At 56.8% G+C, this 20,741-nt stretch overlaps 2 protein-coding genes across 6 annotated transcripts in view; one reads left to right on the forward strand and one right to left on the reverse strand.

Moving 5' to 3' along the window:
* Window positions 1–20,741, forward strand: part of NME6 (NME/NM23 nucleoside diphosphate kinase 6) — a 581,226-nt gene that overhangs the window by 488,391 nt on the left and 72,094 nt on the right. The gene's annotated exons all lie outside the window — the stretch shown is intronic.
* The window catches only part of LOC125434940 (lithostathine-like), a 148,733-nt gene continuing 145,398 nt past the window's right edge, over window positions 17,407–20,741 (reverse strand). The window contains exons 4-7 of one of the 5 annotated variants that reach the window (XM_048500817.1): window positions 20,250–20,438; window positions 18,896–19,016; window positions 17,703–17,877; window positions 17,407–17,583 (exon numbers count right to left, since the gene is read on the reverse strand). In XM_048500817.1, the coding sequence (XP_048356774.1) occupies window positions 17,804–17,877; window positions 18,896–19,016; window positions 20,250–20,438 (384 nt within the window). In that variant the 3' untranslated portion in view covers window positions 17,407–17,583; window positions 17,703–17,803. Of the gene's footprint in view, window positions 17,584–17,687; window positions 17,878–18,895; window positions 19,017–20,249; window positions 20,439–20,741 lie in introns of all 5 variants that reach the window. The other 4 variants (XM_048500820.1, XM_048500819.1, XM_048500821.1 and 1 more) reach the window with 4 other exon arrangements.

Consider the following 20,741-nt stretch of genomic DNA (forward strand, 5'->3'; position numbering starts at 1 on the left):
GGTGCCGTTGTTGTCGCTTTCGACACTGCGGCCTGTTTGCATCAATGGATCCAAGACTCAAAACTTTCCAGTAGAAGAATGGAGCTCTTCCTGTCTGGCTCCTCCCTGTGAAATGTAAGCCTTGGAAGAGAGAAAGGGCGGTGCTCAAGGGGAGTTGCGTGAGATTACCAGTTCGAGACTGTAGCTTCGAGGCCTTGGCGGGAACCCCAGGGTGGGAGCGCAGAGGAATCTGGCTTCCCTTCCCGTCAGCACTGCACTTTTTGCATTAGGTTCCTTCTTTGCTGGTACTGCTGAACCACGCAGCGCACCCGGAGGGAGGCTGCTTATTCTGAGGTCGTGAGTCACTGTTCAACCAATCTAGCTGTTTTTTTGCAGACCTTTGACCGTTTTGGTCCTCTCCTGGACCCTGTTCCAGCTTCGTCCGTATACTTGAATATCCTATGAAAAAACCTTTGAAATCTCGTCAGTATCCCTGAATGTTCTATGAGAGAAATGCTTTAAAGGGTGCAAAAGTTTTATCAGAGGGCTCCCTCCACCCCTAGCAGATGTTATCTCGCGCAGGCACAACTGACTTAACGCTGCAGGGGACCCGGGGACTCTGCCACAACAGCACTGCGTGGAAGGGGTCGTGGCTGATGGCATTAGGGCTAGGGAGGGAGAATTTCCCCCCAGGACACTGTTCCCATTTTTTGTAATGGAGGAGGGAATTCTATGGAGCGGAGTTGGGGGAGGGGCGTCCATTTTCTCTTTTAGGATAAGAACATAAGAACTAGCCTGCTGGATCAGACCAGAGTCCATCTAGTCCAGCTCTCTGCTACTCGCAGTGGCTGGGTGCCTTTGGGAGCTCACGTGCAGGATGGGAACGCAATGGCCTTCTGCTGCTGCTGCTCCCGAGCACCTGGTCTGCTAAGGCATTTGCAATCTCAGATCTAAGAGGATCAGGATTGGTAGCCAGAGATGGAGCTTCTCCTCCGTAAATTTGTCCAAGCCCTTTTTTAAAGCTATCGGGTTAGTGGCCCTCCTGCCACCTCCTGTGGCAGCACATTCCAAGCGCCAATCACATGTTGTGTGACACAAAGGTTTCCTTTTATTAGTCTAAATTCTTCCCCCCAGCATTTTCAAGTGAATGCCCCCTGGTTCTAGTATTGGGGGGGTGGGGGGGGGGGGGGGTGGGGGGGGGGGGGGGTGGGGGGGGGGGGGGGTGGGGGGGGGGGGGGGTGGGGGGGGGGGGGGGTGGGGGGGGGGGGGGGTGGGGGGGGGGGGGGGTGGGGGGGGGGGGGGGTGGGGGGGGGGGGGGGTGGGGGGGGGGGGGGGTGGGGGGGGGGGGGGGTGGGGGGGGGGGGGGGTGGGGGGGGGGGGGGGTGGGGGGGGGGGGGGGTGGGGGGGGGGGGGGGTGGGGGGGGGGGGGGGTGGGGGGGGGGGGGGGTGGGGGGGGGGGGGGGTGGGGGGGGGGGGGGGTGGGGGGGGGGGGGGGTGGGGGGGGGGGGGGGTGGGGGGGGGGGGGGGTGGGGGGGGGGGGGGGTGGGGGGGGGGGGGGGTGGGGGGGGGGGGGGGTGGGGGGGGGGGGGGGTGGGGGGGGGGGGGGGTGGGGGGGGGGGGGGGTGGGGGGGGGGGGGGGTGGGGGGGGGGGGGGGTGGGGGGGGGGGGGGGTGGGGGGGGGGGGGGGTGGGGGGGGGGGGGGGTGGGGGGGGGGGGGGGTGGGGGGGGGGGGGGGTGGGGGGGGGGGGGGGTGGGGGGGGGGGGGGGTGGGGGGGGGGGGGGGTGGGGGGGGGGGGGGGTGGGGGGGGGGGGGGGTGGGGGGGGGGGGGGGTGGGGGGGGGGGGGGGTGGGGGGGGGGGGGGGTGGGGGGGGGGGGGGGTGGGGGGGGGGGGGGGTGGGGGGGGGGGGGGGTGGGGGGGGGGGGGGGTGGGGGGGGGGGGGGGTGGGGGGGGGGGGGGGTGGGGGGGGGGGGGGGTGGGGGGGGGGGGGGGTGGGGGGGGGGGGGGGTGGGGGGGGGGGGGGGTGGGGGGGGGGGGGGGTGGGGGGGGGGGGGGGTGGGGGGGGGGGGGGGTGGGGGGGGGGGGGGGTGGGGGGGGGGGGGGGTGGGGGGGGGGGGGGGTGGGGGGGGGGGGGGGTGGGGGGGGGGGGGGGTGGGGGGGGGGGGGGGTGGGGGGGGGGGGGGGTGGGGGGGGGGGGGGGTGGGGGGGGGGGGGGGTGGGGGGGGGGGGGGGTGGGGGGGGGGGGGGGTGGGGGGGGGGGGGGGTGGGGGGGGGGGGGGGTGGGGGGGGGGGGGGGTGGGGGGGGGGGGGGGTGGGGGGGGGGGGGGGTGGGGGGGGGGGGGGGTGGGGGGGGGGGGGGGTGGGGGGGGGGGGGGGTGGGGGGGGGGGGGGGTGGGGGGGGGGGGGGGTGGGGGGGGGGGGGGGTGGGGGGGGGGGGGGGTGGGGGGGGGGGGGGGTGGGGGGGGGGGGGGGTGGGGGGGGGGGGGGGTGGGGGGGGGGGGGGGTGGGGGGGGGGGGGGGTGGGGGGGGGGGGGGGTGGGGGGGGGGGGGGGTGGGGGGGGGGGGGGGTGGGGGGGGGGGGGGGTGGGGGGGGGGGGGGGTGGGGGGGGGGGGGGGTGGGGGGGGGGGGGGGTGGGGGGGGGGGGGGGTGGGGGGGGGGGGGGGTGGGGGGGGGGGGGGGTGGGGGGGGGGGGGGGTGGGGGGGGGGGGGGGTGGGGGGGGGGGGGGGTGGGGGGGGGGGGGGGTGGGGGGGGGGGGGGGTGGGGGGGGGGGGGGGTGGGGGGGGGGGGGGGTGGGGGGGGGGGGGGGTGGGGGGGGGGGGGGGTGGGGGGGGGGGGGGGTGGGGGGGGGGGGGGGTGGGGGGGGGGGGGGGTGGGGGGGGGGGGGGGTGGGGGGGGGGGGGGGTGGGGGGGGGGGGGGGTGGGGGGGGGGGGGGGTGGGGGGGGGGGGGGGTGGGGGGGGGGGGGGGTGGGGGGGGGGGGGGGTGGGGGGGGGGGGGGGTGGGGGGGGGGGGGGGTGGGGGGGGGGGGGGGTGGGGGGGGGGGGGGGTGGGGGGGGGGGGGGGTGGGGGGGGGGGGGGGTGGGGGGGGGGGGGGGTGGGGGGGGGGGGGGGTGGGGGGGGGGGGGGGTGGGGGGGGGGGGGGGTGGGGGGGGGGGGGGGTGGGGGGGGGGGGGGGTGGGGGGGGGGGGGGGTGGGGGGGGGGGGGGGTGGGGGGGGGGGGGGGTGGGGGGGGGGGGGGGTGGGGGGGGGGGGGGGTGGGGGGGGGGGGGGGTGGGGGGGGGGGGGGGTGGGGGGGGGGGGGGGTGGGGGGGGGGGGGGGTGGGGGGGGGGGGGGGTGGGGGGGGGGGGGGGTGGGGGGGGGGGGGGGTGGGGGGGGGGGGGGGTGGGGGGGGGGGGGGGTGGGGGGGGGGGGGGGTGGGGGGGGGGGGGGGTGGGGGGGGGGGGGGGTGGGGGGGGGGGGGGGTGGGGGGGGGGGGGGGTGGGGGGGGGGGGGGGTGGGGGGGGGGGGGGGTGGGGGGGGGGGGGGGTGGGGGGGGGGGGGGGTGGGGGGGGGGGGGGGTGGGGGGGGGGGGGGGTGGGGGGGGGGGGGGGTGGGGGGGGGGGGGGGTGGGGGGGGGGGGGGGTGGGGGGGGGGGGGGGTGGGGGGGGGGGGGGGTGGGGGGGGGGGGGGGTGGGGGGGGGGGGGGGTGGGGGGGGGGGGGGGTGGGGGGGGGGGGGGGTGGGGGGGGGGGGGGGTGGGGGGGGGGGGGGGTGGGGGGGGGGGGGGGTGGGGGGGGGGGGGGGTGGGGGGGGGGGGGGGTGGGGGGGGGGGGGGGTGGGGGGGGGGGGGGGTGGGGGGGGGGGGGGGTGGGGGGGGGGGGGGGTGGGGGGGGGGGGGGGTGGGGGGGGGGGGGGGTGGGGGGGGGGGGGGGTGGGGGGGGGGGGGGGGGGGGGGGGGGGGGGGTGGGGGGGGGGGGGGGTGGGGGGGGGGGTGGTGGGGGGGGGGGGGTGTGGGGGGGGGGTGGGGTGGTGGGGGGGGGGGGGGTGGGGGGGGGGGGGGGGGGGGGGGGGGGGGGGGGGGGGGGGGGGGGGGGGGGGGGGGGGGGGGGGGGGGGGGGGGGGGGGGGGGGGGGGGGGGGGGGGGGGGGGGGGGGGGGGGGGGGGGGGGGGGGGGGGGGGGGGGGGGGGGGAGGAGGAGGAGGAGGAGTTTGGATTTATATCCCCCCTTTCTCTCCTGCAGGAGACTCAAAGGGGCTTGCAATCTCCTTGCCCTCCCCCCCTCACAACAAACACCCTGTGAGGTGGGTGGGGCTGAGAGAGCTCCGAGAAGCTGTGACTAGCCCAAGGTCACCCAGCTGGCGTGTGTGGGAGTGCACAGGCTAATCTGAATTCCCCAGATGAGCCTCCACAGCTCAGGCGGCAGAGCTGGGAATCAAACCCGGTTCCTCCAGATTAGACACACGAGCTCTTAACCTCCTACGCTCACTGCTGCTCCCCTCCTTGAAAGAACTCCATAATTCCCGAAGCCTAAAGAAAGCCCAAAATATTCCGAGAGACCCGTCTCATCCAGCACACTCTCTTTTTGAACTGTGACCATCCGGCAGACGATACAGGTCTATCAAAACTAGGACCAAGAGGCTTAGAGACAGCTTCTACTCTATGGAGCTGTGGCGATGCTGAACTCCGCGGCTTCGTGTTGATGTGTTTGGGGCTGTGTAGGGATGGGTGGAGGAAGGGGAAAGGGAGGATGGGGGATGAGTCTGAAATTGTGTGCATCGAAGAATTGCTGCTGTAAATTTCGTGGTGCGTGCACAATGACAATAAAAATGCTTATGCTTCAGGTGGAAGTCTTTCCCATCCCCGACTACCTGATGCTCGTAACGGGAAGTGGTGGGTATTGAACCTGGCACCTTCTGCATGCTAAACAGATGCCCTGCCCACTAAGCCACAGCCCTTCCCCTGAGGGTGCCAGAGGCCTCCACCCTGGCAGGTCTTCTAAGAAGAGCAACTTCCCAGGTCTGGATCAGCGGAGGACCCGGCCGATAGCGAGCGAGGGCGTCTCCCCGCCCTGAGCCCTTCTGCATGAAGTTGAGCCCGCAGCTGAAGCCCCCCGAGGCAGACGCCGTCTCCACGTCCTACTCCCCTTCCAGTTGGACCGGGAGGGTCTGGAGGCATCCTTTCCACCTAACTAGAAACCAGAAACAAACAGAAAGTGAGCAGCAGTGGCGTAGGAGGTGAAGAGCTCATGTATCTAATCTGGAGGTACCGGGTTTGATTCCCAGCTCTGCCGCCTGAGCTGTGGAGGCTTCTCTGGGGAATTCAGATTAGCCTGTGCACTCCCACACACGCCAGCTGAGTGACCTTGGGCTAGTCACAGCTTCTCGTAGCTCTCCCAGCCCCACCCACCTCACAGGGTGTTTGTTGTGAGGGGGGAGGGGCAAGGAGATTGTCAGCCCCTTTGAGTCTCCTGCAGGAGAGAAAGGGGGATATAAATCCAAACTCTCCTTCTTCTTGTTCTAACCCAAAGGCAGTTTCGGTGCTGCATGCTCAGCTCGCACGGGGCCCCACTCGATCCCCCCCCACCATTCGACCTTCAGGGGCTCAAAGGGTGAGCCCCATGATCCACCCGGGTTCCCCCTGAGGGAAACAGGTAAACTCTGCAGCCTTTTAGCATCTTTGCTCACGGAGAAATCCCAGCGACTCACGGACGCTCCAACTGGGATAAGTGTTCTCAGTCTTCAAGGGGGCCTCGGGCTTTTGAATTTGGATTTATATCCTCCCTTTTTCTCCTGCAGGAGACTCAAAGGGGCTGACAATCTCCTCGCCCTTCCCCCCTCACAACAAACACCCTGTGAGGTGGGTGGGGCTGAGAGAGCTCCGAGAAGCTGTGACTAGCCCAAGGTCACCCAGCTGGCATGTGTGGGAGTGTACAGGCTAATCTGAATTCCCCAGGGAAGCCTCCACAGCTCAGGCGGCAGAGCTGGGAATCAAACCCGGTTCCTCCAGATCAGAGTGCACCTGCTCTTAGCCGCTGCTCTTAGCCACTGCGCCACTGCTGCTGCCCCCGTGGAGTAATATGGCTGCTTTTGGGGCAATCCTCCCAAAGGGAATTTCCAGACTGCAGCAACTTCAAGCTTATTGACAGAAGACAGTCACCCAGGTAAAGTATCTGATGTTTTTATCCCGCCTTCCCTGCAAGGAGGTCGGGGCTGTGTGCGGGGCTCCGCCTACCACATTTCATCCGCACAACAAGCCCTGTGAAGTAGGTTAGGCCGAAGGGCAGCCAACTAGCATCCATGAGCGGGGATTCGAACCCGAGTCTCCCAAACTCTAGTCTGGCACTCCAGCCATTACCTCACTATGGCTGCTAAGGCATTTCGTGTTCAAATCCTTCCAAGGCAACTTCTGAAAAATAATCAACGTACGCGAATGAGTCTTTTAGTTAACATTCAGAATGTGACTCTTGAACTTCGGTGAGAAAACTCTCCTTCAAAACTCTTAATGGGGAGAGTAGAGAATCCCCACCCCCAAGTCAAGAGGGCTGCCAAATATTGATTCCAGCTTTCTACTCCGCTCTGCCTTTTCCTGTCTGACCTTGCTGCTAAAACACTGCAGCCGCTTTGACAACCGCTCCCCTTGCCGGGGGCCGTCCTGGTCTTCCTAACTGTAACCCCATAACAGTTCAATTCACAGCTAGCCCCTCGTCCCCTTCACAATCCTGATGCCTCTAACCACGCTCTGCTCCGGTCAGAAACTGGTTTCCATCGCTGTGCTTGAACTGGGCCATTTCTCTTGCGCCAACGGACAGATGGGCTCAGAAGCGTCGCTCTGGCCCTTCCCACAAAGCACCAGGAGAGCGGGTTGCAGGCGGGAAAGAAGAAGAAGAAGAGGAGGAGGAGGAGGAGGAGTTTGGATTTATATCCCCCCTTTCTCTTCTGCAGGAGACTCAAAGGGGCTCACAATCTCCTTGCCCTTGCTCCCTCACAACAAACACCCTGTGAGCTGGGTGGGGCTGAGAGAGCTCTGAGAAGCTGTGACTAGCCCAAGGTCACCCAGCTGGCGTGTGTGGGAGTGCCCAGGCTAATCTGAATTCCCCAGATAAGCCTCCACAGCTCAGGCGGCAGAGCTGGGAATCAAACCCGGTTCCTCCAGATTAGATACACGAGCTCTTCACCTCCTACGCCACTGCTGCTCCTGCTCTCCCTCCTGTCCCGTTTGTCTGCCTCCGTGCAGGCAGCAACTGGAGCCCACAGAAGCAACGTGGGCCTCCACCATAAGCATAAGCATTTTATTGTCATTGTGCACGCACAGCGAAATTTACAGCAGCATTCCTCGATGCACCCAATTTCAGACTCATACCCCATCCTCCCTTTCCCCTTCCTCCACCCATCCCTACACAGCCCCAAACACATCAACACGAAGCCGTGGAGTTCAGCATCGCCACAGCTCTAGAGTAGAAGCTGTCTCTAAGCCTCTTGGTCCTAGTTTTGAGAGATCTGTATTGTCTGCCGGGTGGTAACAGTTCAAAAAGAGAGTGTGCTGGATGAGACGGGTCTCTCAGAATATTTTGGGCTTTCTTTAGGCTTCGGGAATTATCAAGTTCTTCCCAGGAGGGGAGAGGGCAGCCGATAATCCTCTGTGCAGGAGTGATCACCCTTTGGAGCGCCTTCCTATCCGCCACTGTGCAACTGGAGAACCATACACAGATGCAGTAGGTTAAGACACTCTCTATTGCACAGTGGTAAAAGGACACAAGGAGTTTTCCATTCAGTTGTTGTTTCCTTAACAGTCTCAGATAGTACAGTCTTTGTTGGGGCTTCTTAACCACCGCGGCAGTCTGTACTGCCTAGGTCAAGTCCTCTTTAATCATAACGCCCAGAAATTTAAAACTAGCCACCCGCTCTACTTGATCTCCATTTATAGTCCTGAATTTCTGAGCTATTCCTTCTATAGTCCACTATAAGCTCCTTTGTCTTGTTAGTATTAAGAACCAATGCCTTCACGTGGAGGTATGTCTTAAAAATAAACAAACCTCACAAAAATAAACAAACCCAATCTCTTCCGGGGCAGCTGTTTGCTCAGCCTGCGACTGCAATCAGCTTTACAAATAAAGAATTGCAGATAGTGGGATTCTCGAAAAACATGGGGGGGACGCAGAGCCGACTCGCATTAGGAGTGGGATCCGTGCAAAGCCCCCCCCCCCCAACATGGATTTTATCCCAGGTTATCCCAGGTTTATTGGCCCGTGCGGAAAGCGCCCAAGACTTTCTAAAGCCAAGAGTGCTTGGTTAATTGCTGTGTTCATAGCGCCCCCGTGTGCCCAGCGCGGGAACCTCAGGCCCTGGCATCTCCCCGGCATATCCGTCTGACGTCATCAGGCTTGGAGGCCCTCCTGCCACCTTATGCTAAAGGGGATGTCAACGTTCCTTACCTTCTTGCGCCCAGGAACTGGAAAGGAGACTACAGAGAAGGCAAAGGAGAAGGCAGGCAGGGAAGGACATCTCAACTGGACCCTAAGGAGACAAGGGGGAGGAGTGTTAAGAAGAAGAGCGTCTTGGGGGCCCACCTGGCCCAGCTACCTCTGCTGCTCTCCACTGCCACCCCCCCCCCCCGGTGCCTGCCCATGCCTCTTCACCCCTGCAGCGGGACTCTGCTTTGCATTTGTGCCTCTCTGTGTGAACATGGGCCGATTTAGGAAGGCATTTGTAGATTCTTCTCTCCTGTAGATGTCTGAATGCAACACTCAGGAAGAAGAAGAGTTTGGATTTTTATGCCCTCTTTCTCTCCTGTAGGAGACTCAAAGGGGCTTACAATCTCCTTGCCCTTCCCCCCTCACAACAAACACCCTGTGAGGTGGGTGGGGCTGAGAGAGCTCCGAGAAGCTGTGACTAGCCCAAGGTCACCCAGCTGGCGTGTGTGGGAGTGCACAGGCTAATCTGAATTCCCCAGAGAAGCCTCCACAGCTCAGGCGGCAGAGCTGGGAATCAAACCCGGTTCCTCCAGATTAGATACACGAGCTCTTAACCTCCTATGCCACTGCTGCTCCTTAACCTCCTACGCCACTGCTACGCCACTACTGTCTGCTCCCATCTGCAGGACTTGTTGCCTCCAGACCCTGGGAGTACCGCTCAACCCGTAGTTTGTCAAGAGTTCACAGGAAGGGCAACAAAAGGCAGACAATTCTCTGCCTTCCTTTCTTGGAGAGCCCAGGAGCCTCTATTTATTTATGTAAAACATTTTGACGCCACTTTCCCACCCAATCAGGGTCCACAAGGCAGCGAACGCTTGACAAAAAAGCATTTGAGCATCTAAAAATTAGGTTAAAGCACATTGAACTAATACCACCAGGAGGTCTAGTCGCTTTCTGTCCCTGTGGCTTGATTTACGTAGGAAGCCCGGCCAGTTGTGGAAAGGTGAGCATTTTGGAGCACGTATTAAAAATACTGTACATCACAGAGTACTATGGGAGCTTGTGTCCCCCCCCCCCCCCCAGTGTCTCTGCTTGAGGTGCCCTGTTTTTGGTTGGGACAGAAAGGGGGAATGCAAGCCAGTTTAAACTGTGAGGCCAGAACATAAGAACAAGCCAGCTGGATCAGACCAGAGTCCATCTAGTCCAGCTCTCTGCTACTCGCAGTGGCCCACCAGGTGCCTTTGGGAGCTCACATGCAGGAGGTGAAAGCAATGGCCTTCTGCTGCTGCTGCTCCCGAGCACCTGGTCTGCTAAGGCATTTGCAATCTTAGATCAAGGAGGATCAAGATTGGTAGCCATAGATGGACTTCTCCTCCATCAATCTGTCCAAGCCCCTTTTTAAAGCTATCCAGGTGAGTGGCCATCACCACCTCCTGTGGCAGCATATTCCAAACACCAATCACACGTTGCGTGAAGAAGTGTTTCCTTTTATTAGTCCTAATTCTTCCCCCCAGCATTTTCAATGGATGCCCCCTGGTTCTAGTATTGCGAGAAAGAGAGAAAAATTTCTCTCTGTCAACATTTTCTACCCCATGTCCGGCCTGCTCGGTTGTCTTGAGAAAAGATAGGTTCGAAACAAACTCCCAAAAAAGCATCAGACATCAAATATCAAAAACAAACAGAAAGTTTTACTGAACAGAATATAGATCTCTGACAGAAGGTGACAGAAGGTGACCCCCTCCCAAGGGAGAGGCACGCTTTGGGTGCTCTCGAAAGAGAGAGACACACACCACACGAAAGACCTTAGTCTTTATAGCTACAAAGAATACATACGTCACAGTTCATCCCCTTTAGCTGGTTCTAACAAAGTTATAAAGTATATGTCTTCTGTCACGTATTAACCTTTAGTGACAAGATCTTAAAGATATTTATCTCTGCTTGCCTGCATAATCACTGGCAAGCTTCTAACATGCAGTTTGACCATCTACTACAGTGATGGCGAACCTATGGCACGGGTGCCAGCGGTGGCACTCAGAGCCCTCTCTGTGGGCACGCACAAACAGAGTTGCCCCCACCCCCACACATCTAGGCTGGCCTGGGCTGCTGGGCTCGATTATTAGCATTAAACCTAAGAACTAGTTTTGGGGAAGCAGTGTAGGAAACCCTGTTAAGCACTGTTAAACCCCACTGATTTTCATGCAAAGAACTAAAGCATGATCCTTTACCTGGGAGTAAGCTCGGTTGCTGGCAATGGGGCTTGCTTCTGAGTAAAACCTCCTAGGGTCGTGATTCACCCATTGGAAGACTTGCACGGTTGCTTCAAAGCAAAGCCACCAACTACCACCAAACTTACTCCTGAGTAACACACACCTCAGAGCCAACAGTTTTTTCTATTCAGGTTAAATTGCTATGTTGGCACTTTGCAATAAATAAGTGGGTTTTGGGTTGCAATTTGGGCACTCGGTCTCGAAAAGGTTCGCCATCACTGATCTACTAACATGCAGTCCTGCTGGTCTCTATACGGAAACCCCATTGTGATTCTTAGAAATCTGTGGTTCACACAAAATCCATATTCCTTGATCGAATACAATTTGTAGGCATTCTAGTCCATTCCCACACTACAGTTCTTAAAATGGCTTCATTCGAGGAAAGAAACAAGACTCTCTCCTCCCAGGGTCTAACTAACAGCGCCCCCCCCCCCACAGTTATTTTACCATCTTATGCTACCCTCTTAGAGGGGAGTCCGGCCGTTCCCTCTTTTTAGGGAGGCCTTTAAATAAATTGGGTTTGGGGACGCCTGATATTTTTGCACTGACCGCTGTTTTTAATGGATTTTATTGGTTTTAGTAGTTAATGTACTGATTGTTATGATATATTGTACACATGTGGATATTGTTGTGCACCACCCAGAGCCCTTCGGGGATGGGGCGGTCTACACATCCAAACAATCAATCAATCAATTAATAAATAAATAAATACTTGCGTATCCTCAGGCTGTAGGATGGTTGACAGCCTCTTGCTTCCCGGTAGCTCTGGAATCCTTGATCTTTGCTCTCACTGCAGACGAACTTGGCTTGTTCTCTTTTCAGCCCACCATATAACCCATGGACTTCTCTTTAAACTACCATAAGGTTATGTGGACATTACGAACAGTGCGGACATCTACACCCTTAGCACCTCATTGACTAACTGAACAAACTAATGTAACTCCTGTGTAAGAATGGGATGACCCACAAAGGGGTGGAGTCTGAAAAGACACAGACGGCTGCAGAACTCATGAGGTTGGAGGAAGCGAGGCTACCAGGCTGGGACCTGGATTGATTTTATCAAGCCCTTAACACCTTGTTTAAGGTCACTGCAATGTTGTGGGGAACTAGTGGGAAGGGAGTTTAATTTTTTTTTTTTGCTAATTTTGTAAATGTTAGAATTTATTGTTTCAGGGTCTTTGTGTATGTAAATGGTGAGAGTTTTCTGGGAACCTTCATCATCTTGGATCCCGTTCACCAAGCCTCTGAAGTCTTCAAAAGCCAACCACCCGCAAAGAAGAATTGGACTTGGCATTTATCAGTAGACTGTAAATATAAGGACTTGAAAATGCAAACTTAACAGGACTGTCAAGTGTAAAAGTTAAATGTTTTAAAAGTGTTATTTGTTAAGAGAGAAGTAAACTGTTTGGTTTTCAATTTAGTTCTTTGCAACTCCTTCCAAATACTGCCCCACAGAACCCACAGAAAGAGGTTACACCAGGGGTCTTCAAACTATGGCCCTCCAGATGTTCATGGACTACAATTCCCATCAGCCCCTGCCTGCTGGGGAAAAGTCTTAAAGGGGCAGGGGCTAACTAAAACACCCTCCCCAGGAAGACTAAACAAAAGGCAAAACCCAACTGACTATGGGGAAACTGATTTTAAAAGGGGAAATAAAGAAAGGCTCTGTGGGGGCAAGACAGAGCTCACTTTGTGGCAAAGCAACATCCTCCTGAAACTGAGATTTTTAGTGCTTGCAAAATTGGAAGTCTATGCTAATTACTCTGTCAACATTCAAAAGAGGTTACAACAGCTAGAGGCTATATTTAAATTACAGGCAATGAAACCTCATGGGATAAACGCAGAGTTAGATTTATGATATTATGCTTAAGTAGTTTCAGGATATTACAGTAAGATTACTTGGCTTGGTCACCCACCTCAATCCCATCTGTAATCTTTTTAAGTATTTCGCTCAATGCCTCTGGCTATTTGGTAGCGTGAGCAATACCTTGGAGCCGGAAATCCAACTTTAGAAGTATACATGGATTCAGCTTAGAAATATTGATTGAAAGTTTTGAATGCACCCCCTTCCCCCCCCCCGCCCCGTTAGAAGTCGCATTCCTTTGCAAATTGCCTTAGCTACCAAAATCAACACAACCAGTAGGACCAGCGGAGCCCCACACATGGCTATCAGAAAGATAACATCTCACAGTATTTTTGAAGTAGCTGTAAACAACCCAAATGTCTGACACCACTCGTTTGCTTCTCAGGCTTCTCAGGAACTAAATGACCTTATTGTCGGTACAAGGGGTATCACAAGGCGTTTCCCCACTCGCAAGGATCTCCCCTATTTATTGATTGATTGATTGATTGATTGATTGATTGTATTTGTATACCGCCCTCCCCGAAGGCTCAGGGCGGTTTCCAACAAAATAAAAATTTAAAACATCATATATATAAGTTAATTAAAATACATAAAATATTAAACTAGAGATGGCTTCAGCTATTCTATTCCCCCTTTTATGAACCCACGGGAGGCCAGATGTTTGCTTTTTATTGCAGTTGATATCATCCCGGCTGGCCAAATGCCTGGCGGAACAGGTCCGTTTTACAGGCCCTGCGGAAACTTTGTAAATCCCGCAGGGCCCTGATCTCACCTGGAAGCCTGTTCCACCAGGTAGGGGCCAGAGCCGTAAAAGCCCTGGCCCTTGTAGAGGCCAGCCGGATCGCCTTGGGGCCAGGGATCACCAGTAGGTCCGCCTCCGATGAACGGAGGGGCCTAGAAGGGCGATATAGGGAGAGACGGTCCCTTATGTTGCGCGCCTGGGCGTCCCCACGCCCCCGCGCTCTGCACGGGGTCATAAAAAGGCGCCGTTTTCTCCAGCGCCAGGGATGCCGCGCGCTGGGGGGGCGCGACGGCGGCAGTATCGAGGCGGCTGTGCTGTCGCCGCCCCTGTCGTGGGGAGTGCCGGGGGACCCCGCGCTACTTGAGGAGAGTAGCGCGGGGCTTAAGGTAAGCGGGGAAAGGCCCATAAACAAGATGATAACCATACCGGAGCTAAAGGCAATCCGGATGTAAATGGATGGCTCACTTTGCATTTACAACTTACTTTGTTTTGGGAACATCCTGGAATGTTTGGGAACTTCTACCAATGCTTGACGTGTGTTAATTTGTTGCAGTCCTAAATCTTTTGAAATGTATATGACTTTGCTTTGATGTTAGAAGAAGAAGAAGTAGAGTTTGGATTTATATCCCCCCTCCCTTTCTCTCCTGCAGGAGACTCAAAGGGGCTGACAATCTCCTTGCCCTTCCCCCCTCACAACAAACACCCTGTGAGGTAGGTGGAGCTGAGAGAGCTCTGAAGAACTATGACTAGCCCAAGGTCACCCAGCTGGCGTGTGGGGGAGTGCCCAGGCTAATCTGAATTCCCCAGAGAAGCCTCCACAGCTCAGGCGGCAGAGCTGGGAATCAAACCCAGTTCCTCCAGATTAGATACACGCGCTCTTAACCTCCTACGCCACTGCTGCTCCAGAAGACCCTTTAAAACCTTGGACCTTTCAGCAGTTCGGGGCAGCTCTCGTCACTGGTGAGACCTGTGCTGGCTTAGAAATAAACCTTTGCTTTATTCTCTAAAGAAACCTTGTCTGTGATTGGGATTCTTTGCCTCTCTTTCTTCCCTCTGGCTTGAGGGGAGAAGGGTCCCTTGCCCCCTTGGCTTAGGAGGCTGATACGGAGACCCTAGCTAGAGAGGCATCTCTATTTCTCCTCTGGCTTGAGGAGAGCAGGATTCCCTGTCCTTTTGGCTTAAAGGGCTTAAGGGGAACTCTTAAACTGGTCTGATTCTCCACTTCTCCCTTGGCTTAGGGCAGCGATGGCGAACCTTTTCGAGACCAAGTGCCCAAACTGCAACTGAAAACCCATTTATTTATTGCAAAGTGCCAACACGGCAATTTAACCTGAATACTGAGGTTTTAGTTTAGAAAAAAAAAGGTTGGCTCCAAGGTGCGCGTTACTCGGGATTAAGCTTGGTGGTAGTCAATGGCTTTGCTTTGAAGCAACCGTGCAACGCTTTGAATGGGTGACTCACGACCCTAGGAGGGTTTACTCAGAAGCAAGCCCTTTTGCCAGCAACCGAGCTTACACCCAGGTAAAGGATTGCGCTTTTGTTCTTTGCATGAAAATCAGTGGGGTTTAACAGTGCTTAACAGGGTTGCCTACACTGCTTCCCCAAAACCTGGTCTGAGGTTTAATGCTGATAATCGAGCTCAGCGGCACAGGCCAGCCTAGATGGGGGGGGGGCACTCTGTTTGCACATGCCCACAGAAAGGGCTCTGAGTGCCACCTCTGGCACCCGTGCCATAGGTTCGCTACCACTGGTCTACAGGAAGAAGGGATTTCCTTGCTCTTTTGGCTTAAAGAGCTGTATGGGAATCCAGCAAATTGGTTACACTGGGTGTTGCAGCTTCCGCTGAGCTCACCCGCCCTCCGCCTTCTCAACGGTCGTCTCGTTTAGCCAATTGTTAAAGTATTGGGTTCATAAAGGAGCTTCTCCGGCTGGCTCTTCCGGGATCCTTCACATCTCCAACTCATCATTGCAGGAGGGCACCCCAACCCAAAGGGGGAACGGACAGGCGCTGGGGTGGGGGGAGGGGTTGCCGGGGGCTTTTCCCAATCAAGCCGCAGAATCAGACTAGGACACATAGCCGAGGTCCGGGCCTGTTCTAGGGCTCCAGGGGTCTCAAGGGGTGTATGTATTTATGGTGATAACTTTCTGTGACGATTTTATGTATGATGTTTTTATGCTGTGCACCGCCCTGAGCCCCTCAGGGATAGGGCAGTATATTAAATTAAACTAATAATAATAATAATAATAATAATAATAATAATAATAATAATAATATGTGTGAGGCTGAAGTGCTTCTTAGCAGGGACTCCCCAGTCACAATAGAACTCAACTCAGCCCCCTTCTCTTCCTGCAACATGGAACCCTGGGCACTGTCGACACGAGATTCCTGGCACGAGGAAGTCTGTGGAAAGGGGCCAAAACAGATTTTCCTGCCTGTACCAATCCTCTGGTCTGGTCGGGCTGGGATGCCAACATCTCCAGACCCAGCTGGCTCAGGAAAGGCAGGGGCAGAAGAGAGGGAAAAACAAAACTTGTTTTTAACATGTATATTCTTAAGAAGAAGAAGAAGAGGAGGAGGAGGAGGAGGAGTTTGGACTTATACCCTACCTTTCTTTTCTATAAGGAGATTCAAGGTGACTTACAAGCTCCTTGCCCTTCCCCCCTCACAACAAACACCCTGTGAGGTGGGTGGGGCTGAGAGAGCTCCGAGAAGCTGTGGCTAGCCCAAGGTCACCCAGCTGGCGTGTGTGGGAGTGCACAGGCTAATCTGAATTCCCCAGATAAGCCTCCACAGCTGAGGTGGCAGAGCTGGGAATCAAACCCGGCTCCTCCAGATTAGATACATGAGCTCTTAACCTCCTACGCCACTGCTGCTCCTTAAGGAGTGGTCGTTGCTATTTGCTTTGTCCCCGAAGATCCAGTCCCCTCAGGAAACAAAGCCTGGGCCCCCAGGTGCCCAGCTGGAACGCGGCACCCTGAACTCCCCTAAAAAAGCAGCACAAACACAAAAACAAACACACTCGGTGTTGTTTGGTCAGAAGATTTATTCTTGTTCCAGGGAGGGAGACACACCAGAGAAGGCAGAGAAGCATCAGGCCAGAAGGTTCGGAAATCCTGCGCATCACGTCCCTTGCCCAGTGGTGGGATTCAGCCGGTTTGCACCACTTTGGCCGAACCGGTGGTTAAAACGGCGCTTGCGAACAACCAGCTGTTAAATTATTTGAATCCCGCCACCGGAAACCGGTTGTTAGACTATTTGAATCCCACCACTGCCCTTGCCATGATCCAGGACAGGTTAAGATGCATCGCGGTACTTGTGCGTGTCTACCTTCCTTGTGCAGAAAGGCCGACTTCACCATCAGGGGTGAACTAACCGTCCCACCTGTTAAGTAAACCTCAAGAGCCTAAGCAGCAGTGGTGGGATCCAAAAATTTTAGTAACAGGTTCCCATGGTGGTGGGATTCAAACAGTGGCGTAGCGCCAATGGGGCTGGGCGGGGCACGACGGGGGCGTGGCCGGGCATTCCGGGGGCGGGGCATTAATCATTTCTCTGTGACTGTAAAAAACTCTTACTGTAAAAAAAAAGTTCCTAATTTCCAGCTGGTATCTTTCTGTGCGTAATTTAAACTCATTCTAGCAAGTCCTATCTTCTGCTGCTAACAGAAACAACTACTTCTCCTCTAATTGACTGCCTGTCAAATACTTAATACTTCCAAATACTTAATTTTGTTTCTAGAAATCAAAAGAAGGATACTTTCCTCAAACAAGGAACTTGACCATATTTCTAAAACATGTTTTTAAAACAGCCCAACAGGGAGAATTATCCCGTTTTCTACCTTCGCTAACCAGCCACATCGGAAACAACAGGGCTTTATGCTTTTTGGACCTAATGGGATTTCTAACGGGAAAGCAGACCCAATTAGTAACCCCCTCTCGGCACACACAAATAATTAGTAACCCCCTCTCGGGAACTGGTGAGAACCTGCTGGATCCCACCTCTGCTAAGCAGCCTAGAAGGAAATTCTCTTTGAAGGCACTTTTCTGGATGACCACTTGGGAGTGGAATTGTGGCAGATGTCAGTGTGAAAAGACCAACTCCCCCTCTGCAAGGTGAAAAATGTGTAGCAATTAAAGACTTACTGGGTTTGTCATGGGATTTGATCTCAGCTTCCGTTCTTGGCCAGGAGAATTGGGCAAGGGGGGGTGGGAGAGAGATTTGAAAGTGGTTCGGGAAAGGGGATGTTGCAGCTAGAATTTGGGAGTGGCTGTTTCAGGCAAGGAGCAAGGAACTAGAGGCAATCTAGGAGCAAGGAACTAGAGCCGTGGTGGCGAACCTTTGGCACTCCAGATGTTATGGACTACAATTCCCATCAGCCAATTGGCCATGCTGGCAGGGGCTGATGGGAATTGTAGTCCATAACATCTGGAGTGCCAAAGGTTCACCACCACTGAACTAGAGCAATCTGAGGACTGGAGACATCATCCGGAGTGGCTGAATTTTCATTGTTCATTGAAGGGACATCTTACAGTTTCATCCTAAGAGTTGGATGGGAACCAAAGGGCTAATAGCCCGCTTGGTATTTGCACAGGAACGGCAGAGCGTCAGTACAGGAGCGCTGCTGTGACTTCCGGGAAACTGCAAGGCAGAAGAGAAAGAGGATCCTTTCAGGAGCAGCATGTGGAAAAGACAGGAAGCCTGGCTGGGGTGTGCTGTATCCCTTCTGGGCAGGGTGGTGTGTACAAGATCTTGGGGTGCAGGTGGACCATAAGTTAAACATGAGCAGCCAGTGTGATGCAGTGGCAAAAAAGGCTGATGCGATCTTGGGGGCCAGAATGAAGAATGGATGCTCTCGGCTGATCCTGCATTGAGCAGGGGGTTGGACTAGATGGCCTCTATGAACACTTTCCAACTCTATGGTTCTTTGGTTCTACGCATACATGTCACCTCAGAGTATATTTAGGCAATGTGACATTTTACAGGGAAGGAAGGGAGGAGAGGGAGGGAGGGAGGGAGGAAGCGAAGGGAGGGAGGGAAGGAAGGGAGGGAGGGAAGGGAGGAGGGAGGGAAGGGAAGGAGGGGAGGAAGGAGGGGAGGGAGGGAAGAAGGGAAGGAAGGAAGGAGAGAGGGAGGGAGGGAAGGAAGGGAGGGAAGGAAGGAAGGAGGGAAGGAAGGAAGGAAGGAAGGAAGGAAGGGGACATCTTCCTGGGTAATATATTCCACTTCTGCCAGCCAGACAATTCAGAACCCCATATCCGACCTCAGACTATTTGAAGAGGCCTTCGACTCCCCTGGAGGACTTGAGATTTGTCTGGGCATTTTCCAAATGCGTGGGATTATCAGTACATTTTGCTGAGAGGTCGTAAGTCCAGAGACCCCAGAATTCAACAACAGTCGTCCTCAACATTTGCCTGGCATAATGAGGAACGCAAAAAGTAATGAGGAATGCAAAAAGTTCAAACACCAGAGGCACAGAGCTCTCGGGATTCACCCTCCCCGCCCCCACTCTATACCTTGTGGGTGGGGGGGGGGCACAGGGACACTGGTGCCAATTCGGAGGAGCAAACAGACACAGAGGCAGCCCGTGGTGCAGGATTCATCCCTGACAGACTTTATTCTCACCACCCCCCCCTCCGTTCCTTTGCTTTGTACATACGTGTGTTCTGGATGTTGATCATGGAGACGCATTCGTCGGAGGAACCAGCGGTAAAGAGGCTGAAGCCGTCCCAGAGAGTCTTGCTCACGGGGGTTGCATCGCTCCATTCCCAGACCCTGTCCTGAGGAGGGCAAAAAAGAATCACCTCGTGAGAAAAGGCAAGGGGAGGAGAAGGCATCGGGGGGGGGGGGGGGGCTCGGAGCACCTCCTCTGTGGAGAAAGGCTGAAGCTTTGGAAAGTTTCTGCTAAAGTCTGCTGAAGGGGAGAGGAGACGGGACAAGAGGCTTAAACCCAATGAGCGACCCGACTATGGGGAGATTGCAGTGGTTAAGAGCGGTGGACTTTATCTGGAGAATCAAAGGGATCCAAAGGCCGGGCTGCTACGATGCTGATGCCCTCACTAATTGATTAGAAGAAGAAGAGTTTGGATTTATATCCCCCCTTTCTCTCCTGCAGGAGACTCAAAGGGGCTGACAATCTCCTTGCCCTTCCCCCCTCACAACAAACACCCTGTGAGGCAGGTGGGGCTGAGAGAGCTCAGAAGAAGCTGTGACTAGCCCAAGGTCACCCAGCTGGCGTGTGTGGGAGTGCCCAGGCTAATCTGAATTCCCCAGAGAAGCCTCCACAGCTCAGGCGGCAGAGCGGGGAATCAAACCCGGTTCCTCCAGATTAGATACACGAGCTCTTAACCTCCTACGCCACTGCTGCTCCGAAGGCGATAGGCATAAAGTAAGGACTGAGAGAGGGAATTAGTGGTGGGATTCAAATAATTTAACAACTGGTTGTTTACAAGCACCATTTTAACAACCGGTTCTGCCGAAGTGGTGCGAATCTGCTGAATCCCACCACTGGAATTAATGCTTCCCACAGGTGGTGATCCCTTTGCACAGAGTGCTGAACATTGATTGGCTCAGAAGGAGGAAAAGTCACAGGGTAGTCTTAGGTTCAGAGGTGGGATCCAGCAGGTTCTCACAGGTTCCCGAGAGTAGATTACTAATTATTTGGGTGTGCCGAGAGGGGGTTACTAATGGGTGATTTTGCCCCGTGATTTTTGCCTTAGTTACGCCCCTCCTCTCAGCAGTAGCGCGCAGAACTTGAAGCAGTCTAGCAGGAGGTGCACCGGCGTGCGTGGCAGCCTGCGCCTGCGTGCATTCGTTTACCGCCCAAGGACCAGCGCAGCGGCTGCGTCCTTGCCACAGCCCCGCCCCCGGGATGCCCGGCCATGCCCCCACCGTGCCCCGCCCGGCCCCATTGGCGCTACGCCCCTGTTTGAATCCCACCACCATGGGAACCTGTTACTAAAATTTTTGGATCCCACCACTGCTTAGGTTGCAGGCGCTTGTTGAAGTCTTACCACTGGTTTAGGTCGCCAGAATGAAGTCTTCTTTGGACTACCTCTCCCATGGCTGCGTGTAGCCTGCAGACCGACCCAGACGCTGCTGGCGCCCTTTCTCCTCAGGTAGTTGCTCACTATTCTGCCCTCGCTTGCAGAGAGGAGGGAAGCCAGGTGACTTTCGATCTCATTCAGTCCCTGACATATGACCTGCGAAGGGAGGAAAGAGGCCATCAGAGGAACTCACAGCTCGCAGGTGTCTGTCCTGTATTGGTGGCAGCCGGGGTCTGCAAGTGAGAGGATTGGAAAGAATCTGACCGGACACGGCAAAGAGTCTCCTGCTTGCCGAATCCTTCCTTGTTGCTGTGGTGCGGCCCCTCCGTTTCGCTGCAATCACGAGACGTGCGCGTGTCTTTTGATAGCATTTATAATAATGGCAAAAATATAAGAACATAAGAACAAGCCAGCTGGATCAGACCAGAGTCCATCTAGTCCAGCTCTCTGCTACTCGCA

Source organism: Sphaerodactylus townsendi, linkage group LG06, assembly GCF_021028975.2.
Source record: "Sphaerodactylus townsendi isolate TG3544 linkage group LG06, MPM_Stown_v2.3, whole genome shotgun sequence".
Taxonomy (NCBI): domain Eukaryota; kingdom Metazoa; phylum Chordata; class Lepidosauria; order Squamata; family Sphaerodactylidae; genus Sphaerodactylus; species Sphaerodactylus townsendi.